The 26070-nt window shown below is 44.7% G+C and overlaps 1 protein-coding gene across 1 annotated transcript; it reads right to left on the bottom strand.

Moving 5' to 3' along the window:
- Window positions 1–1025: 1025 nt before the first annotated feature.
- On the bottom strand, window positions 1026–26070 carry LOC309343858 (dimethylaniline monooxygenase [N-oxide-forming] 2-like). The gene is made up of 9 exons (XM_081865999.1): window positions 25797–26070; window positions 18587–18724; window positions 17134–17322; window positions 16386–16548; window positions 12687–12829; window positions 11763–11962; window positions 7809–8164; window positions 3697–3769; window positions 1026–1837 (listed from the first exon to the last, which is right to left on the bottom strand). The coding sequence occupies exons 2-9, from the start codon at window positions 18716–18718 to the stop codon at window positions 1486–1488; spliced, it is 1608 nt and encodes a 535-aa protein (XP_081722125.1). The 5' UTR covers window positions 18719–18724; window positions 25797–26070; the 3' UTR covers window positions 1026–1485.

Raw genomic sequence — 26070 nt, 5'->3', positions numbered from 1 at the left:
TACTTATACTCTGCCCACTCTGGACAACTTCCAACAGGAGATTAAAAATAGATTAAAACATCAGACTTTTTTTTTTAAAAAAAAACTTCCCTAAACAGGGCTGCCTTCAGATGTCTTCTAAAACTCTGGTAGTTGTTTATTTCTTTGACATCTGATGGGAGGGTGTTCCACAGGGTGGGAGCCACTACCAAGAAGGCCCTCTGCCTGGTTCCCCATAACTTTGCTTCTGGCGGTGAGGGAACCACCAGAAGGCTCTCGGAGCTGGACCTCAGTGTCTGGGCTGAACAATGGAGGGTGGAGACACTCCTTCAGGTATACTGGGCCGAGGCTGTTTAGGGCTTTAAAGGTCAGCAGCAACACTTTGAATTGTGCTCGGAAATGTACTGGGAGCCCTGTCTTCATAGCAAGAGTAACAAAGCATAGCCCTTGATGCTCAGCATGAAATAAACTTGAAGGAACCAGGGGCTCAGCTCCCATAGAACAGAATGATGCACTGGTCTGAATTGCAGTATTAAATGAGTGATTAAAAACACATACAGTTTTGTTTCTTTGTGCATGATTTATTTGTAAACTCTTGCATTTTAGGTATTTGTCAGGCATGCAGAGAGTTTTAGTGGCACAGGTACAATGGGTAACTGGAGCTCGGGGCAGGGGGTTCATGAGAAAGGGGGAAGCAGCACAAAAGAGATTCACCCTCACTGACTCTCTCAAGCCTTACATAGACCACACAGTTCAAATGTCCCTTCAAAGGACCAGAAACATACTTTTCTAAAAAACCTACAATTCTAAGTTGCACCCAAAAGGCACAAGACCTTGCTGGCCTTGCCAATTGGTTTACCAGCCCATTCTCCCTGGTGTGTGTGTGTGTGTGTGTGTGTGTGTGTGTGTGTGTATGCAACCCAATATGCATATATATATATATGCATGCTAACTTTTCCTGGTGAGTTTGGGGAAAAAGAGCATTAAATATTCACTCATTCCAAATGTTAGACTTCACCACTTGTGCATACACCAGATGTTCTTTGTTCACTTTGTTGTTGTTGCTGGAAAACAACACCATTGGGAGAAGGTGCCCATTCAAATGCACATATTTGTGAAAATAGCATATCAAAATGAACTGTATTGGGGAAAATTCCTAGCAAAAATGTATTAGGAGGAATGCTCACAAAAACATTGATGAATTTTCATGAGACACTTTTTCTTTTTAAGCAAGTTGATCGGGAAATGTGCAAAGTAAACTTGATAGGAAAGCATGAGAAATCGAGAGAAACCGAAACTGACAGATTTGCCTGTATGTTCCTGTTTCATTGTTTCCCAGACATTTCCTTCTTTCCATTTGCTAAGTTTGTCGGAAACAGGAGACCCTAAGAGAGACGCGAGTTTGAGAGTGGAAAGTTGGCCCTGTGTGACCCCTATACATGCATTGAAGAGCAAGCAAGCATCAGTAAAGCAGCAGTTTGCCATTGTTGCCTCATTGGGTAGAGTTCAGCGCTGACCAATGGATAGGAAAACTGCAAGCAAGAGAGCAAGGAAGCCAAGGATTTTAAGCAGGGAGAGCAGAGCGTTACTCGAAGAATTGCCCACTGTTCGAGTTTTTGTGGGCTTGATGATCCGCTGTGTCTGGGTCAGGATGGCGTTCCTGGCTCCAGCCCACTTCCCTGGTCCCATCAGGCGGAACTGGAATGGACTGCAGGGTCCAAAGAAGATGGTCAAGGCCAGCTTGGGATCTCTCAGCAGGAACGTCAACAGGTTTGGCTTTGCTCCTGTGAGAGCAGCAAGCTCGTCCAGATACTCAATGAAATCAGTTTGGATTGACTGGCTGCGGCTGGTGCCAAACCTTTGAATGTGAAGAAAGACATCAATCACACCAATATCTAAGGCGGAGAAGGCATAACATGATTTTATCTTGAGCACATAACTTAGGCAAGAATAAGTCTAGTAGCAGAAAAACAGAGGCGGGGGCATTCATCTTGGCCTCAACCAGAGCCAGGGCTTTTTTGGCTGTGGCTCCGATCTGGTGGAACACTCTGCCACAAGGGATTAGGGCCCTGCGGGACTTGACATCTTTCTGCAGGGCCTGCAAGACAGAGCTGTTCCGCCAAGCCTTTGGCCAGGGCACAGCCTGACTCCCTCCTCTGGCAATCTTCACAGAACTCTAGCCCAATGGTTGCCATCAATTTGATTTGAAGTAATTTTTTAATGAAATGATTTTAGAATGTTGTATTATTTTATTGTTGTTAGCCGCCCTGAGCCCGGCTTCAGCTGGGGAGGGCGGGATATAAATAAAGATTTATTATTATTATTATTATTATTATTATTATTATTATTATTTTGAATCTGGCGGGTGGAGGCTATTCATATTTGTTCCCCAAGCCCTCGTAGCCTATCTTTCTTAACCACTTCGTTCAAATGCTGATATTGTTTCCATGTTGTTAATTTCCCTGATAATTCCTTAAATTCTTTCAATTGATACTCTCCTCCCTCCTGTTTTAATAAATTTCTATATTGTCCACCCTTCTATTATATTCTTTTCCCACCCCCATCGTTCAGCCCAGACACTGAGGTCCACTTCCAAGGGCCTTCTGCCAGTTCCCTCCCTGCGAGAAGTGAAGCTACAGGAAACCAGGCAGAGGGCCTTCTCGGTAGTGGCGCCCGCCCTGTGGAACGCCCTCCCAGCAGATGTCAAGGAAATAAACAACTATCTGACTCTTAGAAGACATTTGAAGGCAGTCCTGTTTAGGGAAGCTTTTAGTGTTCAATGTTTTATCATGTTTTTAATATTCTGTTGGGAGCTACTCAGAGTGGCTGGGGAAACCCAGCCAGATGGGCGGGGTATAAATAAATAATAATCATCATTATCTGATCTGGAGCTGATATTAACTGTCAGGGGTTCAGGGAGAGAGACGCAGATGAGGGAGGAGACAGAGAGTGAGGGGGAAGGATTCCAGAGTGACGAGGAAGAGGATGACAATGACCCAAGATTGTCCATGAGTCCGTCCAGTGAATCGGAGGACTCCCAAAAGGGAGCCCCTCTGGTCAAGCCAAGGGGAGCTAGAGGGGGAAGCAGTCAGGAGCAGGGAAACGAAGGGGGAACCCCCAGTGGGAGTTGGAGAGCGAGACCGGCTGCTCCGCTGGAACGGAGTGAGGGGGGAGGAGTGACCAGTGTGTTAGAAGGAGCAGAACAGGAAGCAGAGAGGGGAAGGAGATCAGGGCAAAACATCCTGCCGGAAGGGGAGGAAAGTAGTATCGAGGGCAGTGTAACTGTCGAAGGGAAGGTCAGGAGCAACGTACGCGCGCCAAGTTCAAAATGGGAGGCGCGCGGAAATGAAGAGAGTCCTGGGGAGGAGCCTGGTCCCAAAGCCCGAAGGAGGGGGGAGGAGGCGGCAGAGGATTCAGCCTCTGGAGAGTCCCGAAGGGAGAGAACACAGGGGGGCAGAAAGACCCAGCGGAAAAGGAAAGAGAGAAAGAGGTGGACCAGTACAAGCCTCTTAAACTGGTGTAGAGGCGGTACTGACTCAGAGGGGACTTCAGCGGTCTAAGCGTAACAGACGTAGAGTCACGGAGCTCGGATGTAAAGCTACTAATGTTCTTCAATAAAAGCTTTTGTACATAAGCTGGAGTGGACTTTGGTCTCTTGTGAGCTGGGACCACGGGTGACTCTGACATTAACCATAAAGCATTGGAAGTTTCTCTTACCATTTAATCCTCTTCTCATTCCTCTTGGTGGTGTCAGCCACCATAGTGCTCTCTGAAGGCAGCAAACTTAGCCCTAAAAAGATTAAGAGTTGGGGCTGAGGTCATGTCTACAATATATATTCTTGGGGGGAAGACAGAGGAGACCAGCTCTTTTGCCCCACTTCTTTCATAGCTTCTCATCCCATCACCCTCCACCCCAATCTATTGTTTATGAGTTTGTGGGTGCCAGACCTTTCTAACGCCTGGACCCAACAAGTCTTGGAATATAAGTCAGGCTAGCTTTCTGATGAGGTCATTGCCTGCAGTGATGAGCCATTAAGAAAGCAAGGAAAAAAAGGAAGGAAAGAAAGGAAGGAAAGCAAGGAAAGAAAGCTGTGTGCCGGATAGTGAGAAGGGCAAAAGCCAGAGTTTAGGATTGAAAGAGTTGGGTTTTGTGAGCTAGAAGCTGGATAGGAAAGCGGAAGGCTGAAAAGCCAGAGAGGCTGAAGTCTTTCCCTATGGGGAAAGAAAGACCCTTTGGGGTGTTAATCAACCTCTCCATTGTAGGCTAAGGTTATTTGTTTGATTGATTGATTTATATACCACCCTTTATTGCAAGATCTCAGGGTGCAAATGCATGTGTAAATAACCCATATATCCTAAAGACACCACTGTCACCACTGTGTCTCATTCCCAGAAGGAAACACGGAGCCTAAGTTCCTAGAATCCCTGGAATCTCGCACCACCCAGAGACTGGGGTGGTGTGCAACCCTATTTTGCTTTTATATATGGTGGTACCTTGGGTTAAGAACTTAATTCATTCCAGGGGTCCGTTCTTAACATGAAACTGTTCTTAAACTGAAGCACCACTTTAGCTAATGGGGCCTCCTGCTGCTGCTGTGCCGCGGGACCACGATTTCTGTTCTCATCCTGAAGCAAAGTTCTTAACCCGAGGTACTATTTCTGGGTTAGCGGAGTCTGTAACCTGAAGCGTATGTAACCCGAGGTACCACTTTACATCTTTAATAAGAATGCTGTGTAGCTTTCCTCACTTTAATAAAGTGGTTCTCCAGAATATTATTAATGATTTCTTTAACTCTGATAATGGAAAGTTAATATACTGCAAAGCAGTTACATTTGTAGAGAATCTTGGGAACTGGAGCTGTGTGAGGGGTGAACTATAGTTCCCACAATTCTTGGGGGGGGGGGAGCCATGTGCTTTAAAATGTATGTTGTGGTTTGACCATAGACTGGAATGCTTTTCTTAACCTGTGTAGCGAATATAATGAGTTACGCAGCACCATCAATACATGTTGTCTTTTACAGAGTGGCAAGTCCCAATCTCAACGAGATCCCAGTCAAAATACTTATCCCTGCCAGGAGGGAAATGGAAGAAGAAGTAAGAAAACCAAGAGGCAAGCAATGCAAGGTGCACAGAGCAACACAGCCAACTGAAGTCATAGTTTGACCCCTTTTGCCACAGCCACAACATCTGGCTCATTCAAAATGCACCAGAGCGAACCAGAAGAGATCTACAGCACATAAAAGTGCTTTAGTTTTAATGTGCAACAGGTGGACCCACTGTTCTAGTGAATGATGCCATAAGGAACAATCTGGCTAAAAGAACAGCCAAAAAAACCCTAAACCCTCATAAAATCATAGTGGGGGGAGGCATCCCCAAGAGACTAAGCCATCAGAGATGGGACCATCCTCAGAAGGAGGTCCTTCTTGAGACTGGGCCCCTGGACACACCTGAATAAGTAGGTTTTGTTTCTTTGTCTAAGTTTCATTTCTCTAAATAGGCATCACGGGTCACAGCCAATCAGGAAAGGGGTGGGGGTGGTTAAGGAATTATATAAGCATCAGCGCAAGAGGGCCCTAGTCACTTGATTGGCGCTGCTGAACACCTGCCCTCCCACCCTTAGTGTAGGGTCTTGGCCTTGCTTTGGACCATGTGTGAGTCACCTGTCTTGGGACAGGGGCTGGGTAGGAATTTTCATCCATCTGGCAAATTGGCACTGGCCACTTGGTTTCTTGCCTACCCCCTTAGCAATCGTCACAACTTTCCAGGTTTGGCAGTCAGGCATTGGCTTAATTTTGTGTGTGGAGGGGAGGTGTGGCCATCACCTGCCACTCAATGATCAAATGGTATTCCGTTAAAGGAATCTGGGGTCCCGGATCTCATCTGAAGTCCACTTGATGGGCTAGGGCCATGCCAGGATCACAGGAAGAGTTTGGATTTGATATCCTGCTCTATCACTACCCTAAGGAGTCTCAAAGCGGCTAACATTCTCCTTTCCCTTCCTGTCCCACAATGAACACTCTGTGAGGTGAGTGGGGCTGAGAGACTTCAAAGAAGTGTGACTAGCCCAAGGTCACCCAGCAGCTGCATGTAGAGGAGTGGAGAAGCGAACCCAGTTCACCAGATTACAAGTTTACCACTCTTAACCACTACACCACACTGGTAAGCTTCTGTCGGGCAAAACCCCGATGTTGCTGCCCCGATGGGTTTACCTACATAGACTCTGTCAACTGGGGCAGTAGTCCGTTATAGTCTTCAGCCAATGCCTATGCCACTCACATTTAATTTGCAATCAGTAAAGTTATGTTATAAATGTTAAGTTATAAATGTTACCCATCAACCTTAATTCTGTGTCCGTGTGTAGTTATTTCATGGGGGAACTGGCTTGGGGCCTCAAGACGCAACTGCCATTCCAACAGTTGCAGGTCTGCAACAGGTCTGCAACTTGGCCGTGACCCCGTTAACAGGTCAAGAAGTAAACGAGTTCCATTCTTTCCTCAGCAAGTGCCTCTACTTTTCCCACCAGCCAATTCTTGCTTCACAGCCTTGGAGTCTATCTACCCCATGATACCGAAAGACACAAAGACCACATGTTGTCCCACCCAGTTTCCTTCTCCCTTAGTGCCCACGTAGGCATCCCAAGGCTGGGAGAAGATGTTTGTGCTTGATGGAGTTCCCAGTTCAAATCTCATTATTATTTTTTCTTAAAAGAAGAGTTTGGATTTGATATCCCGCTTTATCACTACCCGAAGGAGTCTCAAAGTGGCTAACAATCTCCTTTCCCTTCCTCCCCCACAACAAACACTCTGTGAGGTGAGTGGGGCTGAGAGACTTCAGAGAAGTGTGACTGGCCCAAGGTCACCCAGCAGCTGCATGTGGACGAACGGAGACGTGAACCCGGTTCACCAGATTACGAGTCCACCAGTCTTAACCACTACACCACACTGGCTCTCAGTTCAAATCTCACTTAAGCAAGCCACTCATCTCTCATCTACAGCTGCTGGTTTGTAGTGGTACAGTGACAACATCGACCCATTTCAGAAAGCTGTAGGTGCAATTGCCAATATAATGTATGTGCAGTTCTTGGGCAGCTTCATATAAATGCTGATAGTCATAATCATTATTATTACAAATCTGTGATCAAGCTACCCAGATTTTGGATATTGGATTTTTAAAGTTTTGATTAGGATTTATGGTGACTTTGGCTCTCTATTTTGATGGGACGCTGTGTGTGCCTACAACTCGTGTTTCAACCGCAAAACTGGATTTTATAATCAAAGAACTATCAAAATATCCAAATTTATATTTGGGGACATGTCAAATGTGTAATTACAGTGGTACCTCGGGTTACAGACACTTCGGGTTACACGTTTTCAGGTTACGGATGCGCCGAAACCCGGAAGTACCAAAACGGCTTACTTCCGAGTTTTGGCGCACGCGCATGCGCAGAAACACTAAATTGTACTTTGCGCATGCGCAGAACCGCCGAATTGCGTCACACATGTGCACAGACGTGGTGCTGCAGGTTGCGAACGCTTCGGGTTGTGAACGTGCCTCCCGCACGGATCACGTTTGCACCCCAAGATTCCACTGTAATCTGATATCCTAACTTTGAAAATTGCCAAACTACATGAGTAGCAAGGCAAAGCAAAACAATGCTTCACTAAAGGTGTAATTGTTATTTCCTGTTTACCTCCGCATTCACCCCCTTCTGCTTCTTATTTTGTTTACTCTATTGTAAAATGTTAGATTGCAACCTCCTCAAGGCAAGGAACTGTTCTTTTGTACTATGCACCCTGACTGAGCTGTATAATCAGAACCAGAATCTTACCCTTAAAGACTCTGGTCGCCCAGCGAGCTTGCAGCTCTGCAGTGGGCATGATAGGCCCAAGGGGCTGGATGAGGCCAATAACAGCCAGCGTTGGCTTCTCCAGATGAAGAGGAAAGACGTGTTTATACAACGGGACCCGATTGTCTTCCACCTTGATCACTGACTTGTCCAGAAAAGGAAACGCAACAGTGTAGCCTGTTGCAAAGATGGCAATATCCACATTCTCCTCCACAGTTCCATCTTCAAAAATGACGGAGCTCTCGGTGAACTCCTTGACGATTGGTTTCACCATCACCGCACCACAGAGGATACGGCTCGGCAAGTCATCATTGAACACTGGCTCTTTCATCAGGGATCTGGAAGGCAAAATGAGAGTGGAAAAACATGCTCAGAAACTGGAAGGGATAACACTGTTCTTATTCTCCACCAATAATACAGTAAGCCAGCAACCTATGTGCATTTTACTTGAGTGCATTCAGCTTCTTGTGGGGGGGAAAGATAGTAAAAGTGAATAGAAAAGGGGTGGAAAGAGGGCAGGCGTCCCTAAAACGTCATGAAAAGGGGCAGGGGTGGAATGGGGCTGAATGGGCTTATATGCGCTCCACCGAAGGGTGAAGTGGGGGGTGTCTGGAATGCAGGTAAAGGTAAAGGGACCCCTGACCATTAAGACCAGTCGTGGCTGACCCTGGGGTTGCAGCGCTCATCTTGCTTTATTGGCCGAGGGAGCCGGCATACAGCTTCTGGGTCATGTGGCCAGCATGACTAAGCCGCTTCTGGCGAAACCAGAGCAGTGCACGGAAACACTGTTGTCAGGGGCTCAGGAGCAGAGACACAGGGGAGAGAGGAAACGGAGAGCGAAGGGGAGGAATCTGAGGGCAGCGTAGGGGAGTATGACAGTGGCCCGAGAGATTCCATGAGCTTCTCCAGCGATTCAGAAGATTCCCAGAGGAGGGCGCCGATGGCCAGGGCAAGGGGGGTCCCGGGGGGGACACACCAGAAGCAAGGGGCCAGCGGGGACTCCCAAAGCAGCAGCGGGAGATCAGGACCAGTTCCCCCACCAGAGCGGAGTGGGGGGGAAGAGTCCCATGTGTCAGGGCCAGCGTCTCCTCCAGTAGGGAGAGAGGATGAGTCAGGGCTGGCCACGCCTCTATCGCAGAGTGAGGGAACGGAGGGGAAGTCAAGTCCAGCTAGCACTCCCGAAGGGGGAAGCAGTGACAGGAGCAGTGTAACGGTCAGGAGAAAGGTTGCCGGCTGGGCGCGCGCGCCAAGTTCAAATGTACAGGCGCGCAGGACAGCAGAAAGCCCGGATTGGGAACCAGGTCCTAAAGCCCGCCGGAGGCAGGGGGAAGAATCAGGGGACTCAGCGTCAGAAGAGTCCAGAAAGGGCAAGACCCCAGCGGACAAGCGGACCCAGAGGAGGAAAGAGCAGAGGAAGAGGTGGAGCAAGGCTAGAGTCTTGAACTGGTGTCTGGGGGGAGGAGATTCAGACGGAGCTTCAGCGGTCTAGAGTCCAAGACGTAGAGCTGCGCGCTGCGGCTTTGAAATCGAAACTGAACTTCAATAAAGACTTTTGTATATAATAAGAACTGGTGTTTGGTCCTTTGTGAGCTGGGACCTCGGGCAGCTCTGACAGCTGTTTACCTTCCCACCGGAGCAGTATCTATTTATCTACTTGCACTTTGACGTGCTTTCGAACTGCTAGGTTGGCAGGAGCTGCGACCGAGCAACAGGAGCTCACCCCGTCGCGGGGATTTGAACCGCTGACCTTCTGATCAGCAAGCTCTAGGCTCTCTGTTTTAGACCACAGCGCCACCCGCATCCCTACATCTGGAATGGAACTCACATGTAAAACAAGGATTGCTTGTACTATATGCAATTTTGGCTTTAGGTGCAATCCCTGGAACACAACTCCTCTATAGTGCTTCATAGGGTTCAAAGTGCTTCACATACCGTACTTTTCCGTGTATTCAACGAAGTTTTTCTCTTTAAAAAAGAAGTTATAAATTTGGGGTCTTCTTATACATGGATAGTTGATTGGCGGGACTTTTGATTGGCTGCTGCGCCTACAGTATTCGGAGACTGTCAGAGGTGATTGGGTGTGTGAGTGGTGGCTGCGGCAATGGCTGCTGTCGATTGGCCGCTGCTGCTGTCGATTGGAGGCTGTTGGTGGGGAGTGGGTCAATTCCCCCTCCCCAAAAAAGCTCAACAACTCTGGGCAATCCTCCACCACCCCCCCCAAAAAGCTCTTGGTAATATCCCTCCATTTTCTTAATTTTGAGTCTCCAAAAATAGGGGGTGTCTTATACACGGGGGCGTTTTATACATGGAAAAATATGGTACTTACATTTCCCAAAATGTTGGTGCAAGTTGGACATGTCCAGGAAATTTGGAATTCTGGATGCGTAACACACAGGCTCTTGGAGAGGGGTGTGTGTTATTTCCTCATTCAAGAAAACACACTCTAGGCTTTTTCTAGCACTTACCTTTCAAGAGAAAAGTTGCAGCCCAACCCCAACAAGGTTTAACTGAAAACATGGCCAATTAAATAGGGATTTATTTATTTATTTTTAGTTAGTGTGTTTAGACCTGACCTTTCTTGCACAGACCCTCCCCTCCAGAATTTATCTGGGACTGCCAAATCCTAAGCTGCTGCTCCTCTCTCTTCTCTACCATTCATGCCATACCCATCATTATCTATGTCCCAGACTCTCCGAACACAAAAATAGCTCTCTCTAAGCCTTGGGGCTGAAGGCCTGCTTCTTATAGGAACAGTTCTGTAACTAACCATAACTGTGCCTGGGTGCAAACAATATACCGTATTTTTCGCCCTATAGGAAGCACTTTTTCCCTTCCAAAAATGAAGGGGAAATGCGTGTGCGTCCTATGGGGCAAATGCAGGCTTTCGCTGAAGCCTGGAGAGCGAGAGGGGTCGGTGCGCACCGACCCCTCTCACTCTCCAGGCTTCAGGAGAGCCACAACGCCAGTCCCACAAGGTCAGGGGTCAGCGGGGAGGCGGAACGCCGCCATCCCGCTGTCTCCCGATGTGGTTTGGAGGCTGACGGCGGGGAGACGTGTGCTTCTCCCGGCCGCCAGCCCCGCAAGCTCCGGGGACAGCGGGGAGGTGCAGCGCGTCCTCCCACTGTCCCCGGACCTGATCTGCAGGCGGGCGGCGGGGAGAAGAGCGCTTCTCCCCGCTGCCAGCCCCACAAGTGCCTGGGGGGGAAATAATTTTTTTCCCTTTATTTCCCCCCCAAAAAAACTTGGTGCGTCCTATGGGCCGGTGCGTCCTATGGGGCGAAAAATACGGTATTGTGCACCCCCTACCCCATTGCTATTTGCATAAACAATCAAACAAAAATAATAATTTGCAGGGCTGTCTTTCCTTGACTTGAAGTCAGACTGGACCTGTTACACTTACACCCCCAAAAATGTACTTTTTATAAGAATGCTTATAAGAAGTAAGGATCACCTGTCCTCAAAGGAGCTCAGTTTCTGTATTTCTGTGTGTGACTCTATTTTAGGTTTACTCTGCTGGCTGGAAGGCGGAAAGCCCAGGTCAGTGATCCATGCAGAGGCACAACAGGCAGCAGTATCCTCAGATGGTGTGAAATTCTTCTCACAGATTTCCCAGTCTAAACACAGGGACCACATGCCTTTTCAAAAAGGAGATGGATAGAAGCATAGGACTGACAGAATTTGTGTCTAACTGCCACAAGCTGCTTTTCGTCTCTTGTTGTGTCTTGCAATAACCATGGCAACAAACCCAGGTCACATCAACCCCCTTTTGAAGCAAAATGACCAACTATATCAGGCCTAGGCAAACTCGGCCCTCCAGATGTTTTGAGACTACAATTCCCATCACCCCTGACCACTATTCCTGTTAGCTAGGGATGATGGGAGTTGTAGTCCCAAAACATCTGGAGGGCCGAGTTTGCCTATGCCTGAACTATATACCTGTTTCGAGGCACCAAGCCATAGTTCTCGTGGCTAAACCACTGGTTCATTTTCCGTTCCGTCATCCATTGCAAAAGGAACCAAGGGACAGAATTTCGGATCAAGTCGTTGAAGCGAGTGTGAAAGATGGTGTCCCAAGGATAGCCATTGTCGTACACTCGGCTCATCACCCAGGTGCCTCCCCTTGTGCTGAGGAACACCTGTGGGGCAGCAAGAGAAGCCGATGAGCCTCCAGAACTCTCTCAAAGCTTCCTCTCTCCTTCACAAATCCAGTGGCGTAGCGTGGGTTGCAAGGGGCCCGGGCCACACAGAGGGGGAGGGGGAGAGAGGGAAACGGACTTAGTATGCATGCAAATTCAACTGCTTAACAGCGTCTGCATCACCCAGGAGATTGCAGCCGCAGAGATAAGACAAGAAGAGTTGTTTCGTTGTCTGGAGAGGTCACTTCCTGGTTCACAGGAAGAAACCGTGTTCAACAGAGCCCTGTGATGGAAGAGCACAGCTTTAGTGAAGCAGCACGGGGCGTTGAAATCTTGTGCCCCTAACAATTTTGTGCCCGGGACATATTTATATATGTTTTTGTATATGTATGTTCAGTTGCTTTTTAATGTTTTCCGCTGCTGATCTCTTAGCTGTTCTTACTTTATCAGCAAGCGGACTTGAGTCCCTGACAGGCAGGGTATATATAAAATAATGTTTACTGTTACAATATCTGTTTACATCTATCCTCCTCTTTCTTACCGTAAACCTTCTTCCCATTCTTCCTCCTCTCTCTCTCTGCTCCTTCCTTCAGTCAGTGGGTCCTGCTGCTAACCACCACTTGGGTAAGTCCACCTTAGGTTGGGTTCCATCTATTTTGTTTTGTAATCCATGCCTATCAAGAAGATTCTTCACATCACCCCTCTCCCCAAACAGCCTCTTTACCTTCTTTGCCTTCCTGCAGATCTCCACAGCGATGTCAGCAGCCGAATTCCCCATCCCAATGATCACAACAGTCTTCCCATTGAACCCATCAGGGTTTTTGTAATTTCGGCTGTGGAAAGAGTTTCCCCGGAACTTTTCAAAACCTGCCATGAAGCAAAGAGTTGCTACAGTACTTGCAGAATAACTTAATAGTTGCAAAAATTTGTTTTTGGATAGATTCCAGATCGGGATATCACAGCATTCAGGTACAAGACAAACTTTGCTTGGCTCATCTGCAGCGGAAGAATGCTATTCCCTCAAATATATCTTCTCACGAGAGGAAAAAAACTGGTAAAAACAATGTAGCTTTAGCCAAGTGACTACCCGTTTTGTGATCAAACATTGGTGCAGTTTGCAGTACAAGAAAGTAGCCTTTTTGAATGTGAAAGTCAATGACTTTAAATCAGTATATATTTGTAGAGTCAGTGATCTAGTGGAGCTATGGGGGTTTTTTTATTCCTATTTTTATTTGACATCCAAAGAACATGCTAAGGACAAAAACATGTTAACTATGGCCTCTTCTTTTTTATTTTTTTATTATATATCATGCTTTTAATACAAACTTTAAAAAATCTGGAACAATAGAAACTGTACAGATTTGATCAACCTTTGTTGTTTTTTAACTAACTAAATCTCTAGACATGCCAGTGTCCTGTTCCAAAATATTGCACAACATTCTGAATACAAAACTCTGATTGTATCCCTCCTTTGCTAGAGAAAAAAGAAAGAAAAAGAACGAAAACCCCCTCTGGATCCTTACTAATGTAAGAACCAAAAAACCAAACAAGAACAGCATGGACCTCTGCATTAAAAAACATACATAATTCTGTCCTCTTTGTGTCCATCCATACTCCAAGATCACACGTTGCTGATTCACTCTTCAAAAAGGGTCAGGAAGGAGGGAAGCGAGGGGAGTAAAGGAGCTTTCACTGATGCTTTTTTAAAATTTTCCTGAAAAAAATTTTTTTTCTCTCTCCTCTAAGAAAAAATCTTGAAAAGAAAAAAGTTCAAATTTTTTTACGTTAGAAATATACATATATTATATATACCTCTTACATTTTACAAATGTAGCAAATTATTCAATATAAATGGACAACAAAAAAATTAACACAAACCCATAAAAATAAAAGTTTTTAAAAAATCTCTTTTTCTTCCTAAGAAACCAGGTAAATTAGTGCAGGTTTTAAAAATAAAATTGAAGCTGAACGTCTAACTCTTGAGACAACAAGACCAAAAAAGAGGCCGTGAGTTTCATTGGCGCCAGCACTGGATATGCTTCTGAAGCACGGTATGTGTTCCTTTAGGAAATACAGAGGTTGGTCCTTCCCCTTTTTCCTCCTTAGGAACGCAGACTTCTTTTCAAAAAGCAGTTAACAGGATAAAGCAGCGTGAAACACCACATGCTGCAGGTGCTGATGAGGTTCTTTCTCTCCCTTCAATATACTTAAGCCTGAGAAGGGTACATAACCCCACCCAAGGCAGTGGCTCAGGGCAGCTTTCTGCTGCATGTACAGTGGTGCCTCGCAAAACGAAATTAATCCATTCCGCAATTCTCTTCGTCTAGCGGTTTTTTCGTCTTGCGAAGCAAGCCCATTGACGGCTTAGCGGCTTAGCGCTATTAGCGGCTTAGCGGCTTTTAGCGGCTTAGCGGATCAGCTGATAAGCGGCTTAGCGGCTTAGAAAAAGGGGGGGAAGGAAAAAAACCCGCAGGAAGTCGCAAGACATTTTCGTCTTGCGAAGCAAGCCCATAAGGAAATTCGTTTTGCGAAGCGCCTCCAAAATGGAAAACCCTTTTGTCTAGCGGGTTTTCCATCTTGCGAGGCATTTGTCTTGCGGGGCACCACTGTAGTATTTCTCGGCGGAGATTACGCTGTAGAGGGTTTGTTTGTTTTCTGGCAGCAGAAGGGTGAGCTTGAATATGTCTCCCTCTGAGCCATCATTTTCTGCCAGATCTTCTATCCGATGTATCCCCTCCTTCCCCTAGGACAGGGGTCGGCAACCCGTGGCTCCGAAGCCGCATGTGGCTCTTTTACACCTTTGCCGCAGCTCCGGGGTGGATGCTAGCGAGGGGAGGAGGCGCATTGTGCGCCCCGACACTCCCCACTGTGGCGGGCACTGTACTGGCTGTGACGTCGCATGGGGCGGTGCGTGCGTTAGTCACGCACCGTCCCGACGTCACCTTCCCGCCCGCCCGCTACATTATAAGGGGCATGTACGCTGGTCACTGCATTGAAAGGGGCCATGTACGCTGGTCACTGTTTTGAAGGGGAGTGAAGAACACACACACACACAAAAAGGTAACTTGTTAATTTAACGTTTATTTCTATGAGGAGGAGTAATTCTGAGGGGTCAAACAAAGAAATAATAAAAAAGTGACAAAAAAGATATTTTTATAATGACGAGTTTTGCGGCTCCCAGTTGTTTTTTTCTTCGGAAACGGGTCCAATTGGCTCTTTTTGTCTTAAAGGTTGCAGACCCCTGGCCTAGGAATTCCAAGTGTGAGTTGGCTAAGAGAAATACATTTGGAACTCTGATATGGGTGGGGGGAAATCCAGAATTTGGAAAAAAAATATGCAAAAGTTGAACAAATTAGGCAACAATGCTTGATTTGTTTTCACCACATAGCACAACTGGGGATGAAGAGACATGTCAAAATCATATATTTGAGGGAATGAGATAGGAAAAGATTTCTCATGTGGAATTGTGGGGGGTGTAAGGGCAAGGGAGTGGGACGCGGGTGGCGCTGTGGGTAAAACCTCAGCGCCTAGGACGTGCCGATCGCATGGTCGGCAGTTCGAATCCCTGCGACGGGGTGATCTCCCATTGCTCGGTCCCTGCTCCTGCCAACCTAGCAGTTCAAAATCACGTCAAAGTGCAAGTAGATAAATAGGTACCACTCTGGTGGGAAGGTAAACGGAATTTCCATGCGCTGCTCTGGTTCCAGTGTTCCGTTGCGCCAGAAGCGGCTTAGTCATGCTGGCCACATGACCTGGAAAAACTGTCTGCGGACAAACGTCAGCTCCCTCAGCCAGTAAAGCGAGATGAGCGCCGCAACCCTAGAGTCATTTGCAACTGGACGTAACTGTCAGGGGTCCTTTACCTTTACTTTTACCTTTAAGGGCAAGGGACTGAAGATATTTATCTTCACATGCATACGAAGGATCACCTTAATCCCTACCCAGGGCTGACGTAAAATTTTCTTTTGCTCATTCCCAGCCCTTCCCCCTGCAGAGAATAACTATAGCACATTCAATAAGAGTTGGCTGCGAAACCGTTTTCTTGTTTGCATTTGTCATTTTTGTCCCTTCATTTCTCCCCCTCCTTCCACTTACAGCTGTCTGTGCCTGAGGCAAATTGTGGAGATCAGAACACTCTTGATCTTATCATCTCCTCTGAAATGGTGCTGATCTGCTAAGCTGCCTCTGTTAAGCTGCCCCCCCCCCTCCAAAAGTTCAAGCAGCTCCTTGCAAGCTCATAGCTAAGGTGAGAAGAGTCTCTTGAATTCTGGCACCCTGGATGATTGCCTCACTTGTCTCTTCTAGTTGGTCCAGCATGACCTCATGGCTGGTCACCGAACCTCACAAACCCAACCAGACGGTGTGTTGTCAACTGAAATACGTTCAGGGTTTTCAACTCTCTGTTGGGCTAAAGAAGGCTTACCAGGAAAAGACTCCACTGGGGTGTATGCTTCTATCTGGTGGCCAGTGCAGATCATGACAGCATCAAAGATGAATGACTCCTGCTTTCCATCTGTCTCTGTGACCATGGTCCATTGGCCAGTGGTAGTGTAATCTTGGCTTTTTTCTAAACTGATGACGGTGGTCTACCATGAAGCCAGAAAAAATGACACGATTACTTTGCAACCAGTTCTCTCTGACACCACGTTCCTCGCTCCCCACTTCATTGAACAGCAGGAAGTTCTGAAGGGGAAATTTTTGAAGGGCTTTTGGAAGGATATTGAGAAGCTAGAAGAGGACGGCCAAGATGATCAAAGGTCTGGAAACCAAGGAACTACTTCTGAAGAACAGTTGAGGGAATTGAGTATGTTTAGCCTGGATAAGAGGAGATGGAGAGGAGACATGATAGCCATCTTCAAATGAAGGTGGGGGACTCTCCTTCCTTGGAGGTTTTTAAGCAGAGTTTGGATGGCCATCTATCATGGGTGCTTTAGTAAAGATTACTACATTGCAGGGGTTTGGACTATGTGGTTGCAACAGCTAGTAAGTGTTGGTACTGTATGAAAAAAGCAGACTCACTCCATGTGTGGTGGACATTCTACAGACATCAAACATTTTGAAAAAGAATTATCCAAGCAACTTCACTAAAGCTTCTCTTGTCTTAACATTATTACGAATTTAGTTCCCAGAAAGAAACAGGAGATAGTATTGAGTGAATTAAATCAACATACCTTGAACCTGATATACTTGAGGAGACCAAAGTGCTTTGCATACAGTCGCAAATATTCCAGGAACTTGGAGTTGTGCAGGAAGTTTGGAAAGTGGTCAGGCATTGGAAAGTCACTGAAACAGGACATCTCTTTGGAGGAATTGGTGACGACAGAGTTGTAGATGCTAGCCCTGTTTTCCTCCACCTTTTCCTAGGGAGCAATAAGAAGATCCCTGCTTGATCAGCTGCCTCCCAGAATCCCACACACATAGCATGAAGCCAAAAGCTCTTCACCATGGTTTGCTTCTCAATCAACCAGATGGTTCACTATCTCTGAACATGGAGGCTCCATTAATGTGCTATGACTAATAACTCAATTGACCTCAAAATCTCCACAGAGATATAATGCATTCCCAGCAAGGTGTCACAACCAAAACATTCATTCAATCCAGTGCACTCATGAGTCATCTGACATCCGCAACGGGATAAAAAATATTCCAAGAGAAGCCATTTTGAACAAGTTTTTGATATATGTATTGAACAATAACAACAACAAAAATCCACCCAAAAGGGAATCCAGTTCAATCTCGGTTGAAAGCTGTTTACATACTATAAAGAAATGGAATGGGGCGCTCCCAGTGTTCCTAGGATGCCATTATTCCAAAAAGCACAGGAGAGGGTAAATAATCCACATGACTACAATCAATTGGTCACAGATCTTCCAGTTCTAGGAGCAAGGGTGAAACAATCCACCCAGTTATGTTCAGCAAAAGTGGAGGGCATTTATTAAACCATCAGCACATTGTTTGGTTTGTGACTGCTGAGGGACAAGCCAGTTTTATTTTGGCACAATTCAGGATGAAAAGCAGCTCTGTCATAAGACAAGATGAAATTTCTACTTCAGGGGGCAGATTATGTGTGCCGTATGGGCAGATCTGCCTGCTGGGGCATGATCCACTGCACAAAGTTCTCCTCTCGCAAACATTGCTCGACAGCTTTGATTTCCTGAAAAGAAAGCTCAACAAATTTGGCTGCCCCCTCCCCTAACAAAAACCCTGCCTACACCCATGTGGAAGACATGAATGGCATGAAACTATTTGCATTATTGAAAAAATATTTCACACCTGGTTTGGCTCTTAGTGACCAACACAGGGATGAGGACGAGTCTAGCAGTGTATTCTGCCATGCAATCTCCCGGCACCTATGCACATAATTTCAGCTACATCCTTTCTGGATCACTGCAATTCAGCCAGAAATGTGAGTACTGGCGAAAGTGAGGACAACTGCCAGTTGATGCAGATTTTTAGAACTAGGTGCCTTCCTACATATTAGTGGCAGCTGAGGTCGAAAGGAGCTTAGCCACAGAACACAACTATCAGAATCAGGGTGTGTCCCTCTGTGGGTTGTAGTGGAAGCTTCCCAAGATACATTCATTCAGTGTTCTAACCTTTCAAGCGACAAGTCTCCTGACTTACTGTGAATCTCCATAGTCCCCCGATGTCACTGCTTTGCTCAAAGCAAGTGGGCTCAAGGCCTTCCTCCAGGCAGCCTTTGATGGATGTCAGTCCGCTCACTCCAGCACCAATAATGGCAACTTTCTTAGCCATGGTCCCCTATGGGAAGGAAAGATCAAAGGCACAGCTTACATTTCTCCCTTGAATCAGAAGGACACTTCTGTCCTCTTATTAATGCTAGGGGTGTGCTAGCTTCGCTCAGAGGCTTGGAGAGACACTGTGCTTCACCCCAGATCTGCGGACAGCGGTCACTTCCCGAAGCCTTAGATGTCTTTCCCATTAACCTCTGTTCTATGCGCATGTGACAACAAACCAATAGAATCCCTTTATCATATCTTGTTTAATTGCCCCTTATACATTGTTCCCCGATCAAGGTTCCTGAGTTCAATCATTCTGGAAATTGTTGCTAAACCACCTGAATTACATCTAGCTTATCTACTCCAGGACATCGACTCTTATAGAACATTACAGGTTGCCAGATTCCTGATTTCAGTTCTTTCATATAAAAGACTTCATGGAATGTTGCATGACTATTAAAAATCTAGTAAACTCTATGCACCATCTTTATCTTCAAGGCCATAATACGGTACATCTAGAGATTGTAAGTAATGTGAAGGAGATTATGCGTTGAAATATTTTAGTCGATATTTTAGAATGTAAAATGCTATTTTATTTATTGATTTGTTTTACCTTATGGGCTTATAGCCGAATAAAGTATTATCTATCTATCTATCTTTCCCATTGACTGGAATGAAGACACCAACAAAGGCATATCACTTTTCATTTGTTGGCAAATTTGGATGCAATGTGTTTGCGTTGATGCCCCTTCTGGGGAGTCTTTGCCAAGAACCACACAATTAAGAATAGTGACATTGTGCCAGTCGGGACAGATGATTCGAGCAACGTTCACATCACGTTGCAAGCAGCATGATTCGAGCAACGTTCACATCACATTTCAAATGACCCGAGCGGTGTTCACATGATCCTTCACACAGGCTTTCTTTGCATAAGGGGAGAGGAAAGTGAGGGGCAGATGTTCCAAGCAGTGTTTACATGACCCTCCCCACAGACATATGATCCAAGAATCTAAGCATATTTCAAATAATCCAAATAGCAGCCACATCACATCTTAAACTCGCGGGGCCCTGACCTGACAATATAGAAAGTACATTCACACTAGCATTTTAACAATCGCTTAATGATATTAGAAAGTGCTCCAAGCTACTAAAATCTGGGGCGCCGCAAGGGGGGTGCGGTCTGCCCCGGGTGTCATGCAGGGGGGCTGACAAAATCCCCCGGGCAGATCGGCGTGGCGGCACTTGCACTCCCGGCAGATGGATTTTCGCGATTGGAGTGATTGTCGTCGTGAAAATCCGCCCGCTGAACGCGCAATATGCCCGACGATCAGCCTGGCAAACCCCCCCCCCCAGCAGGCGGTGCTGGTATCCCCAGAGGGTGGTTTTATGCGATTGGCGGTTGGATTTTCGCGATCGGCAGGTGACGCCGGCACCCCCTGGCAGGCAGTGCTCGCACCCCCGGCAGGCCAGCACCACTCGCCGATAGTGAAAATCCAACCGCCGTGGACTTCCGGGTTAGCGCCTCCGGCAATGGCGGAGCTCCTCCAATCGGGAGGAACTTGCTCCGTGAAAAGTAGGGTCTGAACTGCCATGGCGAAGGTGGAGACCCACTGAAATCACAGGCAGAAGAAGCCTGTGAACTTGGGATTCGGCTGGCACCTTTCGCGCCTCCCCTACTCGCGGGGAAACCCTGTTTTGGGGATCCAGAGCGACGTGGGGTGAGTGGCGCGGTGCTTTGAAGCGACTGCTTCTTTCACGGAGTGAAGCCGCATTGCTGCTGCCGGAGAGCGCTGACTTTTTCCTGTGGACAATTGGACTTTAAACAACAACCTGTGAGTAGTACGGAAAATTGGATCTTTAAATATCTTAATTTGACATCAAACGGGGAAGGTTCAAAACAGGAAGTCCGCCTTCCCCTTTTGTAAATAGACTGAAGCAAAGAGCTTATAAGTTAAGGTCTTGGAAAGCCTTATGTAAAGGATTAAACTTCCATCGATTGAAATTATTAGACCCCCCTTAGAAGCAGGAGAAGAGGGGGGGGGGGAATTTGGACCATGTATCCTGCAGGAGAGAGTGATCAGAATTAAATTGCCACTGCTCTGAACCTGGGAACGGACTGACAGTGATTGACGTTTTGGGAGAGTTCATTGACAGCGAAGAGAATGGATGTTGACAGTCGGTTGAATAAGAGAAATATATTGTTTCCATTCTTCTGCGTTTAAAAGGGAGGAAAAGTAAATGAAAATTGAAACCAACTTTACTTTTTGAACTTTTTTTTGAAAGGATTGATACAAGTGGAGACTGTTCCCCTCTAGAGGGAGCATTTGAAACTGTTACAAGAGTGGAGCTGGGAAATCTCCAGCTGATAAGAATTGTGGGAACTAGAGATTGACCTTGGACATTCGAGAATGTCGACAGGAGAAGCCTTAGTAACTGCATTTTGCAAGGTAAACTATTTGTTGGAACAGTTTCATAAAAAATGGATGTTATGACTACTAAAACTGACATTTTGGGACCAAAAGGGAGCACCAATACAGAAATTATTCAGGATTTGGCACAGGAATCTATTTTAACAGGACAAATTGTTGAAAAGGAGAAGGAGAAAGTTGCTGTTGTCGAACCTAAAGCAATACAAGGGGGAGCCTTAGTCTTACAGAGGCAAATTGAAGACTACAAGTTGAGGCCCTTTATGATTGAAACTAGAAAAAGTCAGACTCTGAAGATCGGAGCCCGGCCTGGACTGGAAAAGGAAAGTTGGAAAGATCCCTCTATGCAGGGACTAACTCACTTTTGGAATATGGACTTGGGTCAGGAGGAGATTGGAGCTCGGGGGGCCTTTGGAGTTGGAGGAATTTTGAAATATGCCCTGAAATACTTTATGGATCCTAGCTTTAATTGTGGAAATTTGGCTGACCTGTCAAGAGGGAATGGAGGTGTCGTTGGATTGGAATTTCTCCGAGATCTGCTCTTTAGCATCAAAGAATATGAAGAAGAACTGCAGAAGGGACGTGGAAAAGAGTTAAGAGCCTCGGACATAAGATCTCCAGGTTTATGGACTGTATGGAGTGGACGGAAGTGTCTGGCAGAGTCCGAGACCAGGGAGAGGAGATGGTGGAAGAAGATTGGAAGATTTAAAGTCTATATATAGAAATATTGTAAAATTAATGAGTGACAGGAAAATGTTGGAATGAAATTTTATGGCCTTAGTAGAAATGCTATAAGGAGTTAAGCTTAAATAAGTATACTAATTTTAATGGAAATAAGATTAAAAATATGTTAAGACATTTATATGATAGAAAATGGAAAAAGATGGAAAGGAATTGCTGAAACAATTAATGGAAATGGAATACAAAGAAGGAGGTGAGAGAAGGTCGATGATATAAGGGAATGAAAGTTAGAATATGGAAAAGGTATTATGTATGTTTTTAAATTGTTTTTGTTTTGTTTTGTTCATTGTGTTAGATAATGTGTTAAGGTTGTGTTTTGTATGGTTTACATATTGTATTGTATTGTTTTATTTTTTCTTGTTCTTGTCTTTTTTTCCTTTTTAAAAAGTAATATTTTTTTTTAAAAAAAAAAAAAGTTTGCGCCGATCGCGCAAACTACTGCCTTGTCTGAAATATGGCAACTAAAGGAGACTGTGCAACTTGCCACAAGAAAGTTTTCACCATTAATTGTATTAATTTTATACCCACTTCTCCCATTGGTGAGAAATCTGTGGGTAGCACTACCAATTTACAGTGCAACACTGTACATGTCTGCTCTGAGGCAAGTCTGCATGGTTACAGGCAGGGCTTTTTATCAGTCGGAACTCAGTTTTGGCACCTTTCAAGTGGGCACCATGGCCATTATTTATGTGATCGCTGGTTGGATTTGCACAATTTGTGGGCGTATCTGTTTCGCGGCCAACCCTTCCTAATAAAACCTTAACAACTTTGGGTACCCTCCCTAAAAAGCTCAACAACTCTGGGCAACTTTCCCAAAAATTGAAATGTGGGGTCCAACAGTAGAAGAATGGCAGATGAAGATGTTAGACTTTTGGGAGCTAGCCGACCTGACTGGAAGAATCCGCGATCAGAAAGAAGAGGAATATCAAGACGATTGGAAGAAATTCAAAGACTATTTAGCCAAATATTGTAACATAAGAAGTCACTTGAAAGTATCAAACAGGCCTAGGATTAGAGTAAGAATGAAGTGTAAAATACTAAGGATTTAGATAATTATGAAAAGAGAAGAAGATAGTAAATCGAAGGAGTTAATTTGATTAGAAAGAAGATATTGGAGAGCTGTTATAAGGTGATTCAGTGAAACTCAGTAAGGGGGTATTCGTGGAAGTCAGTTAACAATGAAAATTAAATTAGGTCTTAGAAGTAATATGTGTCTATATGTTTGTTTTTCCTTTTTTTCTCTTCTTTTTAGGATTGTAATGTGTTTTTTTCTTGGAGTGTTATATTCATTATAAATTTGGAAAAGCAATTTAAAAAAATTGGGGGGGGAATTGCAATGTGGTGTGTGTGTGTCAAATTTTTTTTTGCACTGGGTACCACCTCACCTTGCTACGCCTCTGATTAAAATGTGACATTTCATCTGCAGAAATTCAACTTCAACATGGAATGAGATGAAGAGGGAACCATCCATAAATTATGTCACATGCCTTTTTGGGGGGGAGAAGATAGCAAAGGGTGGGTTTCTCCCAGGAAAAGCACCAGGACAAAGCAACAACAACGATGCTTGGACATGAAACTTTAAAGCATGGAACTGTGCCTCAAAATGCAGCACCAAAGGAAGTCTGGATGAGACCGTGGTTGAGGAGAATAGATATTGGTTATAATGGATTAATGTGTGACATGTGAACTGGGGTTAAAAAAATGGTTTTGCAACTTGCAGTCCCCTCTATTTCTTTCTTATCACAGCAAGGGATTGTGTCAGATGCATTATCCACTGAAGCCTAAGAAAGAGGAGAAATGAGGACAAACCTCATTCCCAAAGTTAAATTCATACTTCTATAAGCATTATTATTCTTTCAGGCTAACGGGGTAAAAAAGTTTCTCTGCTTTGCTGTCACCTTAAATTGAACGTCTGAATTCAGTTTAGAGTCAGGATTACAGGAAAACACAAATTACATGGGTACAGAGCAGTGATACCTGGAATAAACTTGAAGACTAAATTCCTCTGGCTTAAAAATTTATTGACCATAATCCAACAGAAACTTGTACACATTTAAGCCTGTTGATTTCAGTGGCATTCAGAACGCTTAATTCTATGTTGGGTGAGTATAAAGCTGATCTCATGGTTACAGCATAATTTTCACACCATTTAAAATGTGTTTTTATTTTTATATATCCATATTCAGTTAAAGTTGTGACAGACATTATTTTAAAAACACATTGATTAACACAGTAATTAATTAAAGAAAAGTCAGCCATATTTTTAAGAAAAGGCAAAAAAAAAAAAAAAGAATATAGGACTTTACTCAATGAAATATTCAGCTAATATTTATGCAGCTTGGATATTTGAAGGAAAATGTTTTGCAGCAGTGCCCAGAATTAAACTGGACTCTTAGCAACAGCTGGTATACTAATAGCCACACAGTGAGAAGAAACATTAATAATTAGTTGATAAAACCATGGGAAAATAGATATAATGACAAAGTGAACATATTTGTAACAGTAAAAAAGAGGAGGGGATAACTCATATAGAATGAGGTTCCCTAGGTTGTGAAGGAAATGAAGGAAAAATATGGAATGATTTAATCTGTATCATGTAAATTATGTAAGTCAAATAATGCAAATTAGATATTAAGAAATATAAAATCTGGTTAAAGGAAGAGCAGGTATGATTAAAGTATAGCTGGTTTAGGATAATGATGATCTGTTTTCTTGTTCTTTATTTGAAAAATGTTACCAATGTGATTTTTTGATATTTCCTTATGGGGGGAAAGAAAGAAAATTAATGACATTTTGTGTAATGGATCGACTTATGTATTAGTAGATTTTGCCAAATATTGACTTCTTAAATGCAGATAGGAAATAGGAATTGGAATTATGACAGTAGCACCCCTTAATAGTAAATATTGGTGGCACTTTAAGAATCTATGAGGATGCAAGAGAGATATCTCAGATTTTGAAGTGGTTTGCTGTCTGGGAAAGCTCATGATTGAGTAGTTTGAAAACGTAAGTTGTATGACTTAAGATATACATTTGTACTTTACATAATAGTGTATAGCAGATATATTTCTACAATACTCATAAATGTCTCTTAAAATCATTCAAGTAAACTTTCTAGTGTTATTTCAACTTGTCATGCAGAAATTATGATTAACTTTTGGCTGCCGGTTGCAGATGGACCTATTTACTTAGGACTTTGGGAAAGTTTGACATTTGGATCGTTTTTATATCATTTTTATCAGCTGCTTTCATGCGCCGCTGATGTTCTGTATTTCAGCATTGTGAAATGTTTGCAGTTCTTTGTTTAATGATTTCGATTGTGAGCTGCCCTTGTACCATATGAGATAAAACAATTACCAAAATAAAACGATGGCTATAAATCAGAGTACTTCAGCACACACAAGGCAGAAATTCCTCATTCTCTCGTCGGGAAACAGAAAAAGCAAAACCATTTTTAAATGCTCAACGAGAGCACAAAAATCCTAACTGAGCATTTAGAAAGAACGGGTCAAACCTCACATGTTGGTGAGAGGTTTGTGACCAGATCTCCCCTTCATTAAATTTGATTGGCGCAGCAGTGCTGCTGAAGTGGGTTTTAACACAGTACTCTGCACTACTTTGACAAATCAAAACTGTCCCCTGGCCTGGCCAGAGATTACAGGTACAGTATTTGTATTTGGTGGAGGAAGCAGAGAGTGTGAGCATTGTAGGTGCGAGAGGTAGATCTGGAAAATAGCACAGTGGGGGAAAGAGTGAAATACTTATGCCTCCAGCATTGCTGCTCTGACCCCAACGAGAGAGAGAGAGAGAGAGAGAGAGAGAGAGAGAGAGAGAGATGGCTGATCTCAAATATGCGGTTTGACTTGAAGAGTCAAGAGATAAAAAGGTTGAAGAACCAAAGTACCGTAGGGAAATGATACTTCTTACCTGGCTTTCTCTGTTGTCTGGATTAAGCAGATTGTCCCTTCAGTGTCTAGAGGGAAATCCACACTCCAGCTGAGCTCCAGAGACTTTTGACAAATGGGCAGTCCATGCTCACGTGGTTCTTTATCTCTCAGGCACAGAGCGCTAGGAGTTAACTTGTTGATGCAGATAGATGCCCCTTTCCCCTGGAACGGTCTTTAGGGGTACTGGGGTGTGTCTGTGTGATAAACAGAGTTGCCTTAAAATGTTCTGTGGATGTTTGTGAGCAACCGTCTTT

This window comes from Podarcis erhardii (assembly GCF_964252035.2).
Source record: "Podarcis erhardii genome assembly, chromosome: 6".
Classification (NCBI taxonomy): Eukaryota; Metazoa; Chordata; class Lepidosauria; order Squamata; family Lacertidae; genus Podarcis; species Podarcis erhardii.
This window is presented reverse-complemented; position numbering and strand designations above follow the sequence as displayed.